The 24,872-nt window shown below is 36.7% G+C and overlaps 1 protein-coding gene across 1 annotated transcript; it reads left to right on the top strand.

Moving 5' to 3' along the window:
- Positions 1–1,779: 1,779 nt before the first annotated feature.
- On the top strand, positions 1,780–24,351 carry LOC117344765. The gene is given in 9 exon segments (XM_033907593.1): positions 1,780–1,996; positions 10,042–10,128; positions 10,747–10,856; positions 11,319–11,477; positions 12,521–12,617; positions 12,849–14,318; positions 15,067–16,794; positions 16,977–17,608; positions 17,610–24,351. Coding segments are annotated over 9 exon segments (7,731 nt in total). The 3' UTR covers positions 20,841–24,351.
- Positions 24,352–24,872: the final 521 nt, after the last annotated feature.

The raw sequence follows: 24,872 nt of genomic DNA on the forward strand, positions 1-24,872 counted from the left end.
TGTCCTTCACAGTTTATCACATAAGCAAATTCAGAGGGAACAAGTTAGTCACTCGTGTCAGTAATCTTTGACATCATATCTTTATGATGTAATGCTTGACAACAAGACTGTAACATCTTGAATAGGCTGATTAATGTAGTTTTAGTGTTTTCTGGCCTTGCTTGTTAAGTTTTGCTGGAATAACTGTGGCCCAATGAGTATTAATGCTATTATAACCTGCAATGTATAATGTGGAAGTGCAGCAAATGATATAACCTCTTATTCTACCTTCTTTTCATCCAGACATGAACCAAAAATTCAGCAGGTTTCAATGTGGTGAAAGCACTGTCCTGATTGGTTAAGAGCAAAAGTGTTTATCAAGTTGATAATTAATGCCCTGCCATTTTTAACCAAAAGTTTAATATCAAGTTGAAAACCATGCCCCCGCGATAAAATTTGGGGGCATATAGTGTTAGTCATGTACGTCCTTTCCCGTACCGTCCCACCCCTTCCCGTCCCATTGCAACAGACATTTTCTAGTTTCTTTTATTTCACTGGTAAAATTGTAGTAAATCAGCTTTGTTGAATTTATGAAGAGACAGGGGGCCGGATGGGATATGTTAACTGAAATTGTCCTGTATGATGTAATACTGGAGGTATTGATTTATCATAAGCTTAATGTGGCATGAACTCGCATGTTATTTCTCTTTTAAAGTTTTTAGATGACAGGTTGTGTATATCAAACCTACAAGTTATGTAATATACTGAATACCAATTCCTCTATACACATTTCAGATTAAGGGAGTCTGCTTTATATCATAAAGTTATGAATCATGTGATGTTAGTTGAATTAATAATATGTGGCAATGTTGAATTATATATATTTGTAGCAAGAGAGTACGAAACCTACGTGGGGCAGTTGCCAGGTACTGACCGTAGGCTGGTGGTTTTTCTCCGGGTATTCCGGCTTTACTCCACCTCCAAAACCTGGCACGTCCTTAAATGACCCTGGCTGTTAATAGGACGTTAAACAAAAACAAACAAACAAATGTGGCAGGCATGTAGAATGTAATGCCATTTGGTTGAATACCTTTGGATTGTTGACGTATTTGTTTCAGAAATATTAAATCACTTGCCAAACTTGATTAAGTATTTGATTCATGATGATAGCATTTACAAATATGAGTGCGCAGTCAGGTCTCGATAGAATGTGATGGAAACAATAAACAGGTATACTGTAGAGTATAGACTAATGACCATATTTGTCTGTAATACAGAGCTCCATATTGTAAGAACTCCAGAAACCAGTTTATGTTTGCTTTAGTATTGTGCCATATCTGGTTAAGTCTAGCTCTGGGGAGATGTGCAGGTTAGACCCTGAAATCTGACCTTGTAGACGTGTTTACTTATGTATTTAAGGTAGATTTACCGGATGTACAGAAGGATAGGGGCATGATAACGAGGAAGGGAGAACAAAAGGGATAAAGATATTAACGGGAAGTGACAGAAAATGGGAGATACAGATGTAGGGAAATAAGTTTGGGAGGAGGAGGAAGAGATTGGACAACTTATTGGAGCTAATCATTGTCAGGAGTAGCTATAGATAGGTAAATAAAGAAAAAATGTTTCACAAAAATTAAAGGGAAATGTCCTGGAGTAGAATAACAACTTCAAGGGAAGTGGAAGTGGAAATTAAATAAAGGTCCTGGTGCACGTCTACATATACAAGGAAAGTGGAAAGGCCCTGGAGAAGGATGGGGTCTATAGGGGATCTGGGAAGTGGAAAGGTCCTGGGGAAAGATGGGGTCTATAGGGGATCTGGGAAGTGGAAAGGTCCTGGGGAAAGATGGGGTCTATAGGGGATCTGGGAAGTGGAAAGGTCCTGGGGAAAGATGGGGTCTACAGGGGATCTGGGAAGTGGAAAGGTCCTGGGGAAAGATGGGGTCTATAGGGGATCTGGGAAGTGGAAAGGTCCTGAGGAAAGATAAGGTCTACATGGGGTCGGGGAAGTGGAAAGGTACTGAAAGATGAGATATACAGGGATCTGGGATGTGGAAAGTTCCTGGGGAAAGATGGGGACTATACAGGGTTTACTAAGTAAGTAAAATGAAGGTGTCGAACTATAGCAGAATAATTACTATTTACATAATATATATAGTTCTTTTATACTTTTCACTGTGTAGTGTGTGACAACAAAACCGCTTCATACGTACTACTGTAAAGGATCAAAATTCTTTCCTTGTAATTTTTGGTATAGGATTTGTCCTTGTCAAGGTTGATGTCTGTGTGGTATTGATTTGTATTGCCTTAGGATGTGCTACTACCTACTACAGGGTGTTCAATCTGGAGGCCGAGAGAAGGGTGGTCTATAGATCAATGTAACCTCAACATTATCGTACATAGCACCTGTTATTGTGGTACTGGTACAGGTGATCATCGTGGTCAAATCTATGGTGTACGGCCACCGGTACTGGTCAGCTGGTTCATGTGGTCAGGGATCCAGAGAATCACAAAGATGGAGTGTCCCTGTAGCTTTTGTAGTGTTATTAAAACAGATCTGACTCGCATGTTTGTACATGTGTGTATTAGCGCTGTGACAGAATGTTTAACTTTAATATGTTAACATCTTAAGAAATCAATAAGAGTTCCCAATCTGAAATGATACAACTTTTGTCTCGATCTACGAATCTGATGTAAGTCAAACTTTGACACAATATAAGGTCTAAAATGTTCAACAGTACTCATATTCGATGCGAGTTCGATGCTAAGAAGTTAATTTATTTCAAGAAGTGAGATGCTAAAAAGTCAATATATTTTTACTGCTATAGGTTAGAGACTTACTCAATGAACAACATAAATGTACTATGGACAGGCTTTCAGAGAAAGACTACAAGCTGTGTTGGACAGAAAACAGGCCGATAGACAGACATGGTGATGTCTTAGACAAGACAGATGGACAGACATGGTGATGTCTAAAACAAGACAGATGGACAGACATGGTGAATGTGACATTCACAGTGATATGGACAGACATTGACAGAGATATGGACAGACATTGACAGAGATATGGACAGACATTGACAGAGATATGGACAGACATTGACAGTGATATGGGCAGACATTGACAGAGATATGGACAGACATTGACAGAGATATGGACAGACATTGACAGAGATATGGACAGACATTGATAGAGATATGGACGGACATTCACAGAGATATGGACAGACATTGACAGAGATATGGACAGACATGACAGTGATATGGACAGAGATATGGACAGACATGGACAGAGATATAGTGATATTGAGAGACATTGACAGAGATATTGAGAGACATTGACAGAGATATGGACAGACATTGACAGAGATATGGACAGACATCGACAGAGATATGGACAGACATTGACAGAGATATGGACAGACATCGACAGAGATATGGACAGACATTTTACAGAGATATGGACAGACATTTTACAGAGATATTGACAGACATTGACAGAGATATGGACAGACATTTTACAGAGATATGGACAGACATTTTACAGAGATATGGACAGACAGATGTATCAGAGATATGGACAGACAGATGTATCTAGAGATATGGACAGATATTGATAGTTATAGGGAGAGACAGACAGAATCCAATATGCAAATTGATGTGCAAATCGAGAAATGTCAGACAGATAGCAAGCTTATGATAATTGAAGGAAAATCAACATATGCTGCACAATGCAGGTATCAAGCTATAGATCAGAATGTGATGGTTTAAACTCAGAATGAATTATTTAATGTATAGCGATAGATGGATTGTCATATACAATCAACACTACAGCAAAGGTATCGTAGGAAATCTGTTGTCATTTTAAATATACAAATGACACCAGTAATACCTAAAGGCCAGGATCTGGCTACAACATAATATCTGTTTAGTATTATGATGCTATGATTTTGATGGAGGTATATAGCTGTCAATTTGATTGATGTTATTTTCTACACATGGATATATATCTGGGAGGTCATATATGTAGGAGTTGGAAGGGAATATGTTTGTACTTGTATTATAAGCCGTTGTTCATTGACTGTTGTTCAATGGGCGTGTACAAAATATATGAAACTGTTACTGAAACTACCGTTGTGGTCCCATTTTGCTTCATCAAAATCTTGTTATCTTAATAAAAAAATAACTTCAAAGGTTTTCATGCATGTGTTCTGTGAAATTTGTTACTTAATCTACATATATATATATAAGGATGTAATTTAAAACTATAAAAGTATGACCAGAAATTGAAAATTATATTACGATTTACACTGTATCTGGAAATGTTTGAAAAATTTAGCTGATAACATGTCAAGCTAACAAGGCTGTCGTTTAAATGTGGCGGAGGTATCCTGTGTGTACATTGTGATGTTAGCCAGGCGAACAGGAACACCTGAGGCAGGCGTAACCATGTATTCTACCTGTAACGCTCACCTGATAAATACACCTGGTATAGCTGATTTGATACAAACATTATCCTTTAGGTAGTAATATTGATACCTGCTATACTATACTAAAATTAATGGACCATCAATCTAATGGTACTTGTTAACCTCTTATAATATTCATGATTATGATATAGGGTACTTACATTTACGGGTCACACTTTTAATGGTACTTAGGTTAACATGTCACACTTTCAATGGGTACTTATATGAATGGATTACAATTTTGATGGGTACTTACATTAATGGGTCACACTTTTAATTGGTACCTATATATATTAATGAGTCATAATTTTAATGGGTACTTATATATATTAATGGGTCTCAATTTTAATTGTTACCTATGTATATATATGAGTCACAATTTTAATTGGTACCTATATATATTAATGGGTCACAATTTTAATAGGTACATATATTTAGATTAACAGGTCACACTTTTAATGGGTCAGAATTTTAATGGGTACTGATTAATAGGGCATAGCTCCTAATTAACTAATATTAATGGGCAGTAGAATTTTGTAAAGTATGCATAGTTATATATATATACCCACTATGCATATTGTATGCTATAATTATATTCTAAGTACAACTATACAAACATAAAACAGAATATGTGCATCTCTCTTGACATTCTATACATTACATATACATTTTTCATTAAAAAAAAACCAAAGAACTTTTGCAGATAATTATGCTTTGTATTCCATTGTAATACCAATATGTGTTTGTGGTACTCCAATAGGAATTTATAAAAGAAGTTTTATGATTGCTGACAATCTGTCAATTTTATCAATATAAAAGGATGACATTTATATATGGTGCTACATCTTTATAGTGTGATAATTAAAATCGAAAGAGTTTAGTAGAAAAAAAATAGATTTGATCATGCTACTTTAATAGTGTATTGATGTTTTCACAAAATTTGAAGGGACCATTCATAGTGTCATATTTTGGTACATCTTATAAAAATAGGTTATTATGTGTTTTTATAATATCTTGGAAAGGTCCTTCCATTTACATCCTAGAAATTTCATTCAGATGAATTTGTCATTGTCACTACGAAATGAAAATGGGTGTAAGGGATTGTATTAGTTAAAAGGTTTGGATTCATTTAGAATATTTCAATAAGTCAGAGTGTGTATTCATGTCTTATGCATAGCAGTGTAGTAATTTTTTAGTACTAGACATTCAGATGTGTTGGTAGAAATACTGAAAGGACAGCTGGCCAAAATAAAAATATATTTGGTTTGGCGTAACCTGTCCGACCCAGAAAAAGTGAGCCGACTCAAAAAAATTGATAGTGAAAAATATAATAAAAATAAAATATTGTTTTTAATGATTTGACTGTTCCGGATATTTATGTGTGGAAGTTGCTATGCAGGTTTGAAACTATGTCTTCCAAACCGAAATAAGGTTGCAATTGGTGTGTGTTGCTTTAAAAACAGAAAATAAATAATGATTTCCATATTCTGGTTTGTTTTCCTATTAAAACTTGAATATCTGTTTTCAGAACTGAATAAAAAAAATTTCAGCCTACATACCTGTAGCTACCTACCCATATGTAAGACCCCCTGGTCGGGTTACAGCAAACCAAGATATTTTTAAGGGTGGCCTAAAAGGACTGGGTATAGGTTGTATGTAGGTGAAAATTCGACCAGTGAGGACTTGGTATAGGTCGTAGGTGAAACTTCGGCCAGTGAGGACTGGGGATAGGTCGTAGGGGAAACTTCGGCCAGTGAGGACTTGGTATAGGTCTTAGGTGAAACTTCGGCCAGTGAGGACTGGGGATAGGTCGTAGGGGAAACTTCGGCCAGAGACCACTGTCATGTACTCTGTATGAAGAACAGAACTTTGAAATGTGTTGATAGTATATAGATAGGTGGTATTGTAGTACACATATACACATGTACAAACACCTAGAGAAGTTCCTGGTGCACATGAATTATACATGTGTGTATTGTCAGATATACTTCCTGGATTATGTATACCTCAAGTCTTATTCTCTGGCCAAACTCGTATAGAATTATATCCATGTATATATGCATAATATATGATTATTTTGTGTAAATTTGTGTGGATTTGAAGTAACAATTCACATCCTCAGTCAAAGAGAGATCTGCAGAATATGCAGTTTTATAAGTAATATATAGGCTGAGTCTGGTATCATTTCTTGTAATTAAGGCAGTGAGTGGATTGCTATGAGTTAACTCAAACTTTTATAAATAAAACACTTATCATAATCAATTCTAAAAAGATCTGTATTGAACATATTTCAAAAGGAAGTTTTTTTTTAAATCACTTGATCTTTCGATTATCAAAAAGCACACTTATTAATTGATCATAATAGACTTTGAAAGAAAATATGAAGAAGCAAGAACCTTTTATTGCATATACATATATCCCGTTATAAGCCCTAGCGACCAATACATATTTTTCAGCTTAAAGTAGGTGATCATGATCATGAGCTTACAATGTATGTTTGCAATTTTACTGATCTACAATAAAAAGGTGGACTTTTTTAATTACCAGGCAGGGCATATTGTCGGATAAACATGGTAATCGATCGTATGTCTACCAATAACTTTAGTTTTCTTGGGTTGAATCAGAGTGACTATATATATATATATATATATAGCTAGTGATCTTCTGCACTTACATTATTATTTGATAGCAGTGCATTGATTGCTAGATGTGTATCAGTATTAGGTAACTATCCAATGAACAGCGCTAGCCCTGACCGTGGTCAATGGTTCTCAATCAAACTTGTATTAAATAGTGATACTCCAAGCAAATCCAGTAGATATGCAGAAACAACATTTTCTAGCCATCTACACTTAGCTCTGTTGATTTAGGCAGACCAAGGAAGTTAATTTTAAATATAATTTGAAATATATGTGGTTATTTTATTTGCTGATTTGCCTTCCAAGGAAAAATGAGTTACACTTTTCTGATTTTGATTTTGTCCCTGGACTATATAGCTATATGACAAATCAAAGTCTATAAAATAGTGGCAATATATGGAGGACTATAATCGCCTATTGTCTGTATAACGAGATGTCATGCTGTTTTCAGAACATGATATTTCAGTGAGATTGTACTATAAAACTGCACCTGTCATTGATCTCTTGATCAGTTGGCATTGCTTTCTTATTTATAACTCTTTCTGTTTTGAGACTGTAAAACCTGAACAAACAATTCCATAAGTAAGTTACAGACAATACACAATTCAGAGTTATCTTGGAGTCGTTAACTATAAACATATGGTCCGATAGCTCAGTGTGTATACACACCCCAACATGTATACAACAAACCAGACTCCAGTCCCTACACAGACTGCTGCTGTTTTCAGCCTGAAATTATGTTTTAAACATACAGCCTGCCTACACAAGGCAACACCAGTAGGCAAGATGGTTAAACATGTACTTAAATTTCTGTCTGTAGTCGTAGGTGGAGTCTCTTTGTATACTATTGACAGTGTTAACGGATAATATAAGGTACTGTTTGTTAAATGATTGATGACATCAATATGATACAACATGACAATGTAAAAGTCTCTCTAAAGCTTCTCTATATAGTGTACTGAGGGCGTATAAGGTCACAGGGCCAAGTTATTTATTACAGGATCCGGACAAACCGGAAAAATAATATATATCTTTGTATATAATCATGTGATCAGGTTGTTTGTGTGAGTATGGGACTTGATTTTACATTCGATGTCATAACATTCAATTTGTGATGCATATAGAGATTCATGTTGATCTTAAAACCACAGGAAGACTGGCTGAAACTTCTATCACCACAGTCTGTAAATATAAATAATACATGGGGTTGGGGGATATGTGCCATGTCCCTGTGACATACAATAAACCTGACTGATAAATTGGTCATTCATTTCTAAACAGAACAGGTGTATTTATTTATAAGGTATACAGTCTGAACAAAGAAACTGTGAATGACTGGCAGAGAAAATGTCTTTACCTTTTATTGCTTATACAGTGATTATCAGAATGTGAATACCTGTCTAAAAGACCTAATTTGTCTATTAATGTGATAGAGTTATCCCAAATGACTGGCAGAGAAAATGTCTTTACCTTTTATTGCTTATACAGTGATTATCAGAATGTGAATACCTGTCTAAAAGACCTAGTTTGTGTATTAATGTGCTAGAGTTATCCCTAATGACTGAGGTACAATCTGAGGCGAAATACACAACATGATACATTATGATATATAGCCTAAGGCTCACTGTTCAGGGCCTAGCTTTTGAACTGTCCAGTGAAACTGATGTCAGCTGGGGAAGTATTGAGAATATCTGCTGTGTTTCACCTCCAGGCGGTAGATGATCATCACATGCAGCTAAATATAGTATCACCTGGTCATGGTCTGACTTAAGTGCAAATTACTATGAAAACCTGGCAATAATGTGTCATAACTAGAACTGTATCCATGACCCCATGAGGAGGCTAAAAATGTTGTCGTAAAAAGAAATAAAAAAACAATAACAAAGAAATTGTTTCTTTTACCTAAAAATAGGATGAATCTCTAGCTGTTTTGATATTTTTCTGGTGCATTCTAAAACACCCTGCATGTGTGGCATAGAGATAAACAATGCAAATTCATACTGTGATGCTAATCGCCATGTAAGGTAACCTACATCTTCAAGTATCCAATGTATATACATATGTATATATAATTTATTTATTATCTATGTCACTGTATAAAATAGTATACTACCTTATATATTAAGTCTCTTTGCCATATTAAAAGATAGCATTCAGCCATAAGTCTCTATATGTCATAATACAAGAAAGCATATACAGACTTACATCACAGTGTCATAATACAAGATAGCATACAGCCTTAAGTTGCTAAGTTGCTATGTCATTGCACAAGATAGCATACAGCCTTAAGTCGCAATATGTCATAGTACAAGATCGATAGTATACAGACTTAAGTCTCTATATGTCATTGTACAAGATAGCATACAGAGTTAAGTCTATGTCATAGCACAAGATAACATACAGCCTTTAGTCTCTATGTCATAGCACAAGATAGCATACAGCCTTAAGTCTCTATGTCATAGTACAAGATATAGCATACAGCCTTTAGTCTCTATGTCATAGCACAAGATAGCATACAGCGCTAGCCTTAAGTCTCTATGTCATAGTACAAGATAGCATACAGCTTTAAGTTACTATGTCATAATACAAGATAGCATATACAGACTAAGTCACAATTTCATAGTACAAGATAGCGTATATACAACCGTATTAGTCACTATATGTCGTAGTACAAGATACCATAATCCTGAAGTTTCCATGTCAAAGTATTCGGTATAACAAACACATTACGTTTCCATTGATTTCACAGTATAACGTAAGATACATCCTTAAGTCTCCTGATAAATCAGGTTAGAAAACAACGTAACACGGATGTTAATGATCCAACAAGTGTCCATCAATCTTATAATGTCTTTCTTCTTTTCCAGGTCATGATGACATAGCTGTCCCCAGTATCTGTCCACAAGGCGTTGCTAGGGGCATAGTTACCAGTGGTTACCAAATATTTCCAGGGTAACTTGTCACTATGGAGATTCCAAGTCATATTGTTGCTCCAGCTGGGATTGAACTGAGGAGGTCTGAGGTTGACACTTCTCAAATGGGTAATTAAAGTCTTTTAAAAGAAAGTACTCAAGTACATTGTACTTATCATGTACACACAGTGTAATATTACAAAAGAATAAATCTCAGATATATATTTTGTGTGCATGGTTCATATCATATGTAAATGAAATTCAAGGTAATATGAATACCCAGTACCTCATCAGGATTCAAAATACAAGAATCTTTACCAATATTTAACATAGAATTCTAGTATTTGCAGTAGTTAACAAAAGTTCTGAGGAGCTTGTATTTCGACAAACATTATCAAGGGAGAATGATTCTTCATATTCCTACAGAAATCAGCAGGAAAAAAGTTTTCAACGTTCTATAATTTTTTTTTTTTTGATCATGAAGAAAAAAAAAGAACCCATCTTCAAGGAAATATTTTACAAAGCATATTGCAGATTTTTTTAATAAATTTAGAAAAACAATTCCGTAAAATTACAAGGAGATAAGACCGCGACTAAGATGAGATTCATGTTATTAACATCTAAAGTCATAAATATGAAATTTAAGTCTCTAATTAATATCTAGAGCAAATAAAAGTACTAAGTCTTCTGCTCTGGAAATACCCAATAATCTCCTATTGTGTTTAATTTGCATTAATTTGTATACAGGAGCTTGGTGTGTGACACCCATCGCCAAGGGAGCCATCTTTGGGCCGTTTGTCGGAGAGATTGTATACAAACACAAAGACAATAACATTGACTACAGATTCGCTTGGGAGGTAAATCTTTTTTTTTTTTTTTTTGGAGGGCTGCGATACCTTAGTTGGTAGAGCATCCGACATGTAATCTCTGGTGAAAATCTGAGGTTGGAAGTTTGATCGCAACTCAGGACGATGATTTGTATTTCATATTCAATTGAGATCATAGACCACCCTTTGCTGTCATGGCAGGGTCCTTGGGCGATACACTTCACCTCAAGTACTCTGGATGGCACAAACAGGCCTCCCGTATTTTAGTCTGGGAGGTAGCTACAAGCTACTACAATTCACCTCAAATTTACCCTGACTGTTCACTTGGCATTATATTCCAGCTAACAATCATTGATGTTTTTGGAGAAGTGTTGTGTTTTGTTCTTTTTTATTTATGAAATCAGCAAAATAAATGATTATCAAACAAGCTATATCTGTCCATCTATAACCAGTTGATCACTATTAACTTAACTTTGTGCTGCGATTTTGCAGGTTTTTGATCTGGAGAAGAATGAACTGTCACACATCATAAATGCCACAGATCCAATGAAGGGAAACTGGATGCGTTACGTCAACTGTGCCCGCTTCCTGGAGGAACAGAATATTGTATCAGTCCAGGACAACGGTCAAGTTTTTTACAAGGCAATCCAGGTATATCATCCTTAAACATGTCCGCATTTACTGTGAAGGTGATATTACCATTATTAGCACTTCCTCAAATCGGGAACACTGTTGAATTCATATATTTCATTACTCTTCATAGTTAAAAATGTCAAAAAGTCAAATTTTGGAAGCAAAAGTATTACAAAATAAAGTTTAAGCAGTAGGAACATTATCTAAATTTATACATAGAAATTTATAACTATTAGGGGTGTAACGAAACACTGAGCCCTGATACGATGTATGTGATATTGACTACACACGGTGCAATACACAATACACTATATCTTTAATAGTAGTGAGAGTGAGCTTATCAATGTTGTTTGCGTTGTCAGTGAAATGACATTTTAGTCGTCCCACCTGTGTGACTCATCTGCATCCACATGTGTGACACGTGACAACGTCTACACACTTTCCACTTTTCCTTCGTTACCATCTGTTTGTTGTTTTTGTTGTTTCAAAACCAAACTTTGATACAAATGTACAAGTAGTCACAATTTGATTAACATAACTCCATGTATATTACTCCATTTTTGCTTACCATTTTAGTAATTTTTTTAGCAATTTCGTTAGATATGGCTCTCTATTTAGCAATCATGTGATCAATATTTAGTAATCATGTGATCAAAATTTAGCAACCATGTGATCAAAATTTAGCAACCATGTGATCAATATTTAGTAATCATGTGATCAAAATTTAGCAATCATGTGATCAATATTTAGTAATCATGTGATCAATATTTAGCAACAATGTGATCAATATTTAGAGATCATGTGATCAAAATTTAGCAACCATGTGATCAATATTTAGTAATCATGTGATCAAAATTTAGCAATCATGTGATCAATATTTAGTAATCATGTGATCAATATTTAGCAATCATGTGATCAATATTTAGTAATCATGTGATCAATATTTAGCAACAATGTGATCAATATTTAGAGATCATGTGATCAAAATTTAGCAACCATGTGATGGATATTTAGCGATCATGTAATCAGGATTATGAATTTATTGTTTTGTTCTCCTACAGGATGTTGATCCAGAGAAGGAGTTACTCACTTGGTTCCAACCTTTCAAGAAACGACGTAGACGCAGGAAGAACACAAGTGTGGATGATAAAACTCCAGGTGTGATACTAAGTAAACATTGTAACCGCTATATACACTACACAATGATATAAAACAGAAATGGTATTATGCTCGAATTCAAAAGACTTCTATTCTGTATATGAGTGTTGAAATCACAAGATAATGTATAAGCATGAGTGTATTCTTGGTAATTAACATGAATATTTTTTCTCTTTGTTTTTGGAGAATTAAAATATACAATATTAATGATATTTGAATATTTCTTTACAGATGTCGCTGTTCCTGTCAAAACTACCAGCAAATCTCAGCCCAAGGTCAAAACTCCAAGCAAGGCTAAATCTGTTGCTATGGAAACAGAAACATCTACAACAAAATCATCCTCGTCCAAAATCATGAAGGAGGCAACATCAACAGAATCAACTACAGCAAAGTCTGTTGTGGCTGCAACACGACCAGTATCCATAACAACTAACGCATCCACAGGAAATTATATAGACTCGCCAATCGAGATTCTGGACACGAAGAGACAACGAAAGAAGAAAAAATTATTTGACGAGGAAATACTTCTCACAGACCTCGTTTTCAAGAAGAAAAGACGCCGGCGTAGTAAGGAAGAGATCGAGCGAGATGCGATTGAGGCGGCCCTCAACGCACAAACCAAAGTAAAACGTAAACGTGGTCGGAAAAAGAAATCTGAGATGATCGTCAAGGAAGACATCCCAGTGGAGCCCCGAGAGGACGATGAGGAACATGGGGGTCGGGAAGACAGTCCAATGAAAGCTTCTCCTGTTCTGGAAAATTTAGAAGAAGTGGAAGGAAATACAGTTGATAGCTTGGAAAAATCCTGGACCTATCCGGATAAACATCTGGAATACCAGTTTTCACTTCGTCCCCACTTCGGCATCACACAGAACGGACGGCGTGTATACAGGTGTGATGTATGTGCTGGTGTTTACAAACACACTTTCAGTCTAAAACGACATTATCTCCGTAACCATATCAACTGTCGCTACCTCAGTCGTGCTGACATCACAAACTGCATGATTCTGAGTGGTCAACAGCAGCTTGCGATTCTCAAATCAAATAAGAAAGACCTGCTCCAAAAAATTGATGAAACATTGTCTCAGACTACGAATGACGATGGATCAAAGGAAAAATCAGAGACCAAATCGGAAGATGCTAAACAGGAAGCTACAGTGACGGACCCAAAAGACGGAAAAATTGAAGCAGATTACACTAAAGCTACTGATTCAGCACATAATTCAGTGACAGATTCCACAGAACAGAATTCACAGAATCATCAGGATGAGGAAGCAAGTGAGGAAGTCAAAATCAAAAACGAAAACTCAACTGAAGAATTGCCAGAAGATGAAATGCAAACGTCTTTGCCATCGATGGCCGGACTTTACAAGTGCAACATATGCTATAAACTCTTTGATGAGATCGAGGCCCTGAAACTGCACACGCAGGACCACCCGAAAGTTCCTGATGTTAAAGGTTTTGCTTGTGACAGATGTCACATGAGATTCACATACAAACAGAACCTAGTACGACATCAGATGGTGCATGACGGCGAAACAGACCGAACAGCTAAATCCCTGCCAACGACGCCGGTAAAATCAAAGCCAAAGCTTGGAGAGAAGAAAGTACCAGTTATTGGGAAGCCATTTAAGTGTCCTCGATGTCCAATGAAGTTCAAATACACGACAAACTTGGAACGTCATGAGGCCTTGCATTTTGGTGAGTTGTAGGTCATATGACATGTAAAAAAAAATAGTTATATTGCAGTGTATATATGGTTCACATTGTCCTTCAAATTGTAGGTGTATATGCTAATATGATAAATACTATTATTTGAGAATTTTGTCTCTGTGATATGATCATGGAGAAATTGGTGAAATTTTATGACTTGTACCTAGTGATAAATATGGTATTTGTTACTCAGTTAAGGGAGCAAGCTTCTTCAACTTATTTGAACCCAGGTTTCCAGTATGATAATCTTAGTGGTTGTTCCTCCTGAGCCAAAGAATCATGCTCCATCAGCTGAGTAACAGAGACCGTATTTATCATACGTACATGACACGCCAATTTGTTCATTTTACACATAAACCAGGCAGTAAGGGGAGATAATTTTGGGCTAAGGCAAAATTCCTTATGTATAGGAAAGAAATCATTGTCACTAGGGTTCGTATCTCTATAAAAACCACTGAGTCTGTCCTTCCTTTAAATTTCACACTTGGGGTTCTAGAGATCTAGATCTAGGCCAGCATTTTAAATATTTTATAAAATGAAACACTAGGTACAGGCTTCCCCATTCCCCAGTGAACCCTGAAAATTAGGTATTTGACCCCACTCCCCCCCCCAAGAAGATACTTGTTGATGGTTGGGATTAGCCAGATATATATAGACATATACAAGATCTTTATACTGTAAACATTTCATTTTCTGCGTGATGCTGTTCTATAATAAATTTAATTCTGTTTTTCAGCTGATCGCTCATTCATTTGTTCCTACTGCGGGAAAGGATTTCCTTCTGCCACAAACATGAAGAAACATGAGCATATCCACCTAGGAAGCAGAGTTCCATGCAAATACTGCACAGCCGTTTTTGTCCACGTTGGAAGTCTCCGAAAGCATATTCGATTAGAGCATCCAGACATCCATCGCCAACGCCTTCTTAAATTGTTGGAGAAACGAGGAAAACTTGGAACAAAGGCTGCGCGTACCTTACAGGAAAGTTACAACAAAGACGGTTCATCAACCTTCCAAAAAAAGCTCACTGGGTCGTCGCAAATTGTCCAACGCATGAAAATAATCAAAGAAGGAAAAGTGCCTATGAGGGATGAATCGGACTCAAAATTTAAATTTTCTTGTTTGATTTGTAAGAAGAGATTTTCAGCTTACGTCAACATGTGTCGACACAGAAGATTGGCTCACAAAGATAGCAGTGAGATACCAAGGATTTGTCAAAGTGAAAGTACTAAAACTGAAGAGTCGGTGCCAAGCCCTGTCAAACCAAAACGTCAATTGTCGAGACTTAGGATACTTATGGGCAGTCCGAAAAGAGATGAGGAACCAATTGTGTTCGAAACCGCCAACGATCCAATCGATGATTCTCCCGAAGCAAATGTGAACTTTTATGCCAATGTTGCGGCCAACATTGCAGAAAATCTCACAAGTTATATCGACGGTGGTGAGGCCTCTATGGCTCAATTTAAGAAGCATATCAGAATAAAGGACTATGATTCTGTGTTTACCACTGTAAAAGAGGAGAAATGTGAAGAGGTGGAAAATTCTGATGTTAAGGATGAATTTCAATGGGAAAAGTTCAACTTTCCTCAAAACTATGATCCTAAAGTGATATCTGAAAATTTTGTCGATCTGACAGAGTTAGCTCCCCTGAATAAGGAGACTATGCCAGAGCAAGTTGAAGATGACCCTTCTTACAAGAATAAGGCACCAGCTCTCTGTACACGGCGTAGGACATCAAGGGAAGGATTGTCATCCACGGAAAGTTCACGCGATGGATTTGAATCTAGTCACTTCAGACAAAAGGATGAAAAACCTGAAATAAAAACGGAAATAAAAACAGAAATTAAAGATGACAACAAGGATGATGAAACTATGAATAAAACATGTGACAGGGAGAGAGAAAAAGATGACAAGTCTGATAAAATAGAAAACAAATCCGATAAAGAGGAAAAATCAGATGACAAATCCGATAAAGAGGAAAAATCAGATGACAAATCCGATAAAGAGGAAAAATCAGATGACAAATCTTATAAAGAGGAAAAATCAGATGACAAATCCGAGAAAGAGGAAAAATCAGATGACAAATCTGATAAAGAGGAAAAATCAGATGACAAATTAGATAAAGAGGACAAATCAGATGACAAATCCAATAAAGAGGACAAATCAGATGACAAAGAGGAGGTTACTAAAGCAGTATTAAAACTTCCTCTGATAATGTGTTTGAAGCCAACAGCTATCAAAAGTGAGCAGGGTTCTGAGACACATAACAAGGATTCCTGTGATAAAAATGAATTCAAAGAACATTTTGAAGAAAAAAACTGTGAGAACAATATTGAGGATTCCATGAATCCATGCCCTGAGTTAGTAAAAAATGATCTTTTAGACTCTGGATCATCTGAAAGCTTGTCAAAAGCAGAACCAGCTCAGACAAAAGAAGGAAATGACAATGACAGCAGTACAATAGGTAAATGATGTTACTCCGTGTAATACGGACAAAACAATTACTGATTCAGTCTCGGTGGATTCGATGAAGGCTGAAAGTGAAAAGAAAGAAAAAATAAGTTCTGAGAGTATGTCAGGAGCTGAGGAAGAGAGGAATTCAGATTTGGATAATAGCAAAGAAAAGGATTTAGAAGCAGTAAATAAAATGGATAAAAGACATGAAGACAACCTTCAAAATGACTGACAGTTGTTCCGAGAACAAAGAAATTTGCCCTGTTACAGAAGATGAAAAGACAACAAAATCTACAGAACTGTGCAAGGCAGAGGTAATAGATCAGGAAAAACGTGATGATGGTGTTGAATTAAACAAGGATTCGAATCAAGGCTTACTGATATCTAACGTTGTGGGTGGAAAAGAAGTGGCAGAACTTTGGTGTCACGAAACACTCAGCAACAGCAGCCCAGATAATCTCGAAAATAACACTGTCGACATGAACAGAAGTAGTAACGACACTGAGAATGCGTGCCAGAGCGAAGAGGGTGATAATAGTGGATACAGTAGTCCAGGAGTCTATAATCCTCCACTCTCCCCCGATTCGGAGTCAGATCTGGATTTCAGTAACTATGGTACTGTTTCACCAGCACAACTCATTCAAGGTCTCAATTTGGCAAAGGCACGGCAGAACTGGCAGGAAAACAACAACATCGGAACACAGGATGACAGAATGTTATCTGCAGAACGTATTTACCGGAGTCTGCTAAAGCTCAAAGACGACCCAAATCAATCGGAACAGCATAGTCCGCTACACAACTTTGATTCAATAGCATTTGGGAAATTTTGGTAAACGTACGTACGTTTGTTCAGTGTGTATGCGACATTTTGCTGATAATGAGGCGGTATTGCGACACCAATGGAAGAAACATCCTCTTGTTGCATGTCATACGTTAGAGATCGAAGATGGCCACAATATTGAATATCTCTATTACACACAGCCAACCAATGTTGGAATTCTTGGTGCATGCAGCAAGGCGCTGGAGAATGTTTTGGATCGTAATATGTACACCTGTACAAGGTGTAATGGCAGTTTCAAAAATATTGATCGACTGCATATCCACATCATGAATTGTGCCCCAAAATCTGTTGTGGAGTCAGAAATACAAGAACGACTGCCACGGAAACGTAAGCGGAAATTTCCAAAGAAATTTATTGGAATGGAACTCGAGTCTAAAGATAACGAACAGCAAGAACGAGACAAACTGGAGGAACTCAGTAGAAACTACATTGCAAAGTTAAAAGCTCAGAAAAAAATATTCTTGGGTTGCAGAAAGCGCAAGATAGTTGATCTACCACTCAACGAAAATCCCAATGATAACAAAATGAGGCGACGTCGTAGTTACGAAATTGGATACAATCCTGGCAATCATGTGCGTCGTCGCGAAATGACAGAACTTTTGGACACACATCAGTGTAAAGGGTGTGGGGTGAAATTCAAGTCAATCTCGCTGCTAGAAAGACACGTACGCAAATGTGATGGCAAAGACAAGTTCAAAGACTTGAAGGTCATGAAGTCCACCGTAAATGAAAGTTTTCATAAAAAACATAAACAGATTTGTCTTTATTGCCAGCGTGGCTTTGCCTACCCAAAAACACTCATGAATCACTATCGAGCCTTCTGTGTGGTGAAAAAGGACAAAGTTATGAAGGGTACATTGAGTGAAGCGGAACGCATCACAGAGGCGGAGATGATAGTGAGGCTCAAACAGCAGGATGAGGATCGGAATGAGGCTGTGTCTGTACATCACATGGAGGAGGTCGAAGGCCACAGGAAGGGTTGGCCGAAAGGACTCAAGAGAAAATCTCGACGTAAAAATCACTGTTGGACATACATAAAGAAGCGCAAATCATCAAATGATGCTCCTGACAATGATGACGATGATTTGTCGGAGACAGCTTCTCAGATGTCTTCAGATTCACCATCAAAATGTAGTGATTCATCTTCTTTAATATCCGAGGCAATGTCATCTCAGAAATCCTTGGAATCTTTAAAACTGTTAGATTTTCCTGACAAGACAACAAATTTAAGTGGCTCTTTTAAGGAACATCGGGAAACATCTGCCTCAACAGACTGCGATGGAAATCCAGTTTTGATCAAAATTGAGCCTCTTGATAACTTTGATGTTGCGAAGCCAGAGGAAAGTGTTGATGAAACAAAACTAGAACAAAAGCATAGTGGTAGTCAGTGTACTAGTCAAAGTATGGGAAAGATTGCAAAACAGGTCACTGAGAACACTTCTGCAAATGGAGGTCAAAGGACCAAAAGTGCTGTGGTAGATGGAAGCCAGATCGGACAAGATAAGTCGGAGTGTAATCTAGTCAAGTATAATGTTGATACAGTGTCACCGGCTACAGATCGACACTTACTGACTCTGAAGCCAGTGTTAGACGGGCCCTCGTCTCAAACGAAATGTCACGGAGGTGATGAATCGCCTTCGAAAGTCTCACAAGAAAGTGATTTGGGATCTACTACAAACAAATCTGTATACAAATCTCCAAAGAAAGTGAAAAAGAACAAATCAGAACAAGAAAAAGTGTCTTCAATAAATGTGGTTAAAACAGAGCCAGTCATCCCTAGTCCTGCATCATCACTGCCAATGCTTTCATCACAGAAAAAGATTGATACTGAGTTATCATCAATCAATACACTCTCCAGTCAACAGACAGTTTTGCCAGCTATGGATGCAAAAGTTCCAATTGATGCGGCCATTTCCAAATCTCCAGCGAAAAAAACAGGGAAAAAAATTGTTAGTAAACCACAAATTGCAAAACAAGATTCTACTGTGCCACAAAAGCAGAATTCAAAGGATTTATCACTGAATGAGGAAAAGGGCAAGAAGAGTCCAAACAAGTCAAAAGGATCTAGTGCCAAAATATTGCCAACAAAAGTTGAAAAACGTTCCCCAGTAGTCCTCAACTGCCCTGATCTATCGAAGATGGTTGGGAAAGGAGATTTGACAAAAAAGACTAACCCACGAAAAACAAAGAAGTCAGAATTAAAGGGAATCAAGACACCATCACATCCAATCCAGAGTCCTGCTTCTTCAGTAGTATCCATCAAATCAGAAATACAAAAGGAGTCTTACTCTAGTGAACTCGTACTTAAAGTTAACTCTGATTATGTACAGATAGGCCATCAAAGTGAATCGGTTAGTGAATCAAGGCCTGTGTCATCAACTCCCTCTAAAAAACCTAAACCTCTATCACAAGAAAATCAAATGTTACATGCATCTACAGAACTTAGCAACGGATTGCCTCCAAAAATAATTTCTGGTCTTCCAAGGACCAATGATACAGCAAAAATGGAATTTATCAGAAACGAGCCATCTGGAAAATCAAGTGGTCCAGGGTCATTGGCAAAATGTGATGCTGTTCCAGCCAAGGTGTTGTGCAAAGTGGATAAATTGAACAAGGTGGGTGAAGAGGATACGAACAAGGGTCATTTAAAACCACAGCAAGTTATTGTTCGTTTAGGGTCAGAACAATTTTGTGTTGCTCTACCAAATCCTGCTATATCATCAGTTTTAAATAGCACGTCTAAAGCAAATAAACAAATCATAGCCAAAACTGGAGACGAATCTGTTGGAAACAAGGAATCAATGGAGACAACTCTTCCTTCTGAAGATGAGAAAAAGGAAAAAAGTACAAAAATAAGTGATCAGATTAAGATAACTGGCAACACTGCAACAACACCAGTGTGTCCGCAGAAAACTGCACCGAAAATGTCAAAGGTTTTAATGGATTCTGGGAAAATTTCAAAGGTACGGTGGCCAGTGAAAAAATCACAGGTGAAACTGGATGAAGGTGGTTTGGCCAAAGGGAATTCGCCTGGTGCTGTAACATCTACACACACCGGGAATGTGACATCTCATAGTAGTGAAGGAAAGGAACCAAAGAAAAGCAACATGAATACTACTGACAAATCACCAAAAAAACAACAAAAACAAACCCAAAAACAACAAAAACAAAAGCAACAATCAGAAAATGTTCACAGGAATCCAAAGAAACAGTAGACTCTCTGAAGGAAGGACAAACAGGAACTTCAGGATTACCAGTTGGCAATGGCCATGTCAGTCTTGAAGTTCCCAATCAACTTAATACCATTTCTCAGTCAGTGAATTCATCAGTAGGAGGTGACTCTAGGAAATCTGCAGTAGAGTCATCAACCAGCAAAACACTTTCAGTGAGTAAGGCACAAGGACCGAGTCCCGAAAATACTACATTGTCTAGTTCAGCTGTATCACAGTCAGACAAAATAGTCAAATCTCCACGGAAGCGCCGTAAAACGGCACCAAAAATGGATATCTCAATTCCCGAATCGAAAGCCACCAAATGTGTTCAGAATAGTGCTAAGCGTTCTTTGTCTCCTGACAGGATGTCACATGCCCAGGGGTCAAAGGTCAATATGTCAACTGACAAAGTATCTATAGACAATGCAATAGAGGTTACGACGTCAGTTGACAAGGTGTCAAATAACAAGAAATCTAAGGTTGAAGTGCCAAAGGTCGAATTACCAGCCAATACGTTAAACGGTTCTGTTGACGAATTTGACCAGCTTGCGCCAATGAATAATTTGCTACAACTTGCATGCATTGCTACGGATGTTCTCAAGAGTGTTGTCGCTTCATCTGATGAGGAGGAAAGATCATCTACACACAAATCTAAAACAAGTTCATTCTGTAGTGAATCTGCCAAGAAGCATTCAACACCCCAGTCATTACCTTCTGACTCGACTCCCAAACTGATTGTTCCAGATTCAACTTGTGTTAAACAGAAAATGACAAATCATGCCAGTTCTTCTCATACAACAAAGACACCAAATCCGTCTTTAAGTGTAAAGCCGCTAAATTCAACAGAAACACCAACAAAGTTGGATATCTGTGGTTCAAATACTGGATTGAGTGTTTTTCCCATGTCTACAAACCCAGTTAAGCCTAGTCCAAGAAAGAAGCGAGTCTCGCGGTCGCCGATGAAATTAGCAACAAGGGAGGAACTTCTTAATAAGTGTGGCTTATCACCACACACTGAAATGTTCACAAATACAGTTTTCTGTTAAGGGAGATAATCCAGGACTTTTATCTAAGGGAGATAAATCTGCAACGTAACTGAGGAAGTAGGCTGGGGGAAGGGGCTACTGTATTTATCTTGTGATAAGCCCACCATTTAGAAGTATTTTCATTGAACTGCTATAGACATGAATGGGATTTTTATCAGACATGGACTTATTACTGGATAAATACAGTAAAATATGGACGATACACTGACAATGATATCATTGTGAAGTACGGATATTTCATTGAATGTTCATTTTATTTGCAGAATTTTGAATTGTGTTCAACATAATTGTTCGTGTTCAAGTCCAAATCCTAATTAATGTGTTGTGTTTAGTTGAAATCGGACCAGTGAACTTTGATTAACTTTTTTTAATACATATATCGGTAACATATTACATATTTCACTCTTTATACCGATAATTTAGTTCTAAAGAATATACATTAACTTAATAATGTATCATATTTATCCTGCAATAAGCCGAGGGCAAAAAATGCAACCTCAAAGTTATGGAATGAGCTTATCACTGTGACAGGACAATGAAATTCAAACCATTTGTTGGTCATTGTATTGAACAGTAATATATATGGTTAGCCTTATTTTCAGTCATTCACTTATTGCCCAATCAACACAGCATCAAATTTGGTTTGAATTTAAGGCCATAATGAAGTATTAATGTTGTAATCGGGCATGTGAGCAAATATTTTGATTGATCTCGGTCTGTTATAGCAGTTGTCTTGTTTGTTTGATTCATATCAACTTATTTAAATCTGACTCCAAATGTAGTTATGAAGAAGGAAAATATTGGAATATAAAGTGCTTTTTTCTGTGATATTGATGTTGTGGAAGTTCAAATATTAAATGATTTTATGGTAGGAAAAAAAACTCACTATCAGGAATATTGAATGTCAATATGAAATAACATTTTGGAAAGCATTACATAATTAATCAATTTAATTAAAGCAGAAATGTTGATTAATTACTATTTCTTTATTTTTAATCGACAAATTGTTATTGACAAAATTCGTTACTGGCAGACAGTGAATCAAATCTTAAGTACTTCAAAGTAACTGTGGCCAACGTTTCTAATAGAAGACTTAAGATATTTTGGAAAGTCCACAAAAATTAAATCTGAATTTTTCGTTTTAAATTTGTGATATTCGAGATTGTTACCATAACATATGTGGTATGTATGTCCCAGTCCATATGTAACTTTTGACAATTCAAAACAGATTGGTGATCCAATTTTTGTGACATTTTGAATTTCTAAATTTTGAAAAATTACATAAAATATGTACTTGTTTGTGTTTCTGTACTGAAACCTGAATCCGTATTTATGTAATATTGGAATTTAAAACCAGCTGATTTATGTTTTCTATTTTGTGAATGTTGGAACTGTTCTTATACAGGAGGTTTGCTATTTTGTGAATGTTGGAACTGTTCTACGACAGAATGTTAGCTATTTTGTGAATGTTGGAACTGTTCTTATACAGGAGGTTTGCTATTGTGTGAATGTTGGAGCTGTTCTAAGACAGGAGGTTTGCTATTTTGTGAATGTTGGAGCTGTTCTAAGACAGGAGGTTTGCTATTTTGTGAATGTTGGAGCTGTTCTTATACAGGAGGTTAGCTATTGTGTGAATGTTGGAACTGTTCTACGACAGAATGTTAGCTATTTTGTGAATGTTGGAGCTGTTCTACGACAGAATGTTAGCTATTTTGTGGATGTTGGAACTGTTTTAAGACAGGAGGTTTGCTATTTTGTGAATGTTGGAGCTGTTCTAAGACAGGAGGTTTGCTATTTTGTGAATGTTGGAACTGTTCTACGACAGAATGTTAGCTATTTTGTGAATGTTGGAGCTGTTCTAAGACAGAATGTTAGCTATTTTGTGAATGTTGGAACTGTTCTACGACAGAATGTTAGCTATTTTGTGAATGTTGGAACTGTTCTAGCTATTTTGTGAATGTTGGAACTGTTCTAGCTATTTTGTGAATGTTGGAGCTGTTCTAAGACAGAATGTTAGCTATTTTGTGAATGTTGGAACTGTTCTAGCTATTTTGTGAATGTTGGAACTGTTCTAAGACAGAATGTTAGCTATTTTGTGAATGTTGGAACTGTTCTAGCTATTTTGTGAATGTTGGAACTGTTCTAACTATTTTGTGAATGTTGGAGCTGTTCTAAGACAGAATGTTAGCTATTTTGTGAATGTTGGAACTGTTCTAGCTATTTTGTGAATGTTGGAACTGTTCTAAGACAGAATGTTAGCTATTTTGTGAATGTTGGAACTGTTCTAGCTATTTTGTGAATGTTGGAACTGTTCTACGACAGTAATACTGTTCTGTATATTATAATGTTGACAAAGTTGTTGAGGGTATTTTGTGGTTACTGTTCATGTTCAGTGATTGACAAAAGATATTCATTTGTGGAAAGAAAAATATCAACATGTTCAAATAATAAAGAAATATTCCAAAGAATTGTTTTGTTTCTTCCTTCCACAGCTGGTGTCTTTCAATGCCATGGCGCAACATCTGTCATCTGTTTTCAATTTTCAAAAACTTCTGAGAATCTTCAGCTGTAGAACAAGAGGCCCAATGGACCTGTATCGCTCACCTGGCTCTACAGCAAATTTGCAGTTGATTGAGGTCATTTCTACAGATACTATGCTGATAACAACTTTATTCAATTATCAGAGAAAGCTAGGTTTATTCATGTCAATATATTTTCTAGTCTTTCATTTCAGCATACCATTGGCCTAAGATCGGGTCTTGGTGACTCTTGGCTCTTAGCATCCTACAGGCCCAACATCAAATACTTGGGCCTCTTGGTGTTTGAGAAGAAAGTGTTTGAAGATAATAGCCTATTTGACCCTATGTGACCTTGAATGAAGGTCAATGTCATTCATTTGAAAAACATGGAAGTCCTTCATCCCAGCATGTTACAGGCCCAATATAAAGTTTCCTTGGCCTCGTGGTTATTGAGAAGAAGTCGTTTGAAT

The sequence above is a fragment of the Pecten maximus genome, chromosome 16, assembly GCF_902652985.1.
Source record: "Pecten maximus chromosome 16, xPecMax1.1, whole genome shotgun sequence".
Taxonomy (NCBI): domain Eukaryota; kingdom Metazoa; phylum Mollusca; class Bivalvia; order Pectinida; family Pectinidae; genus Pecten; species Pecten maximus.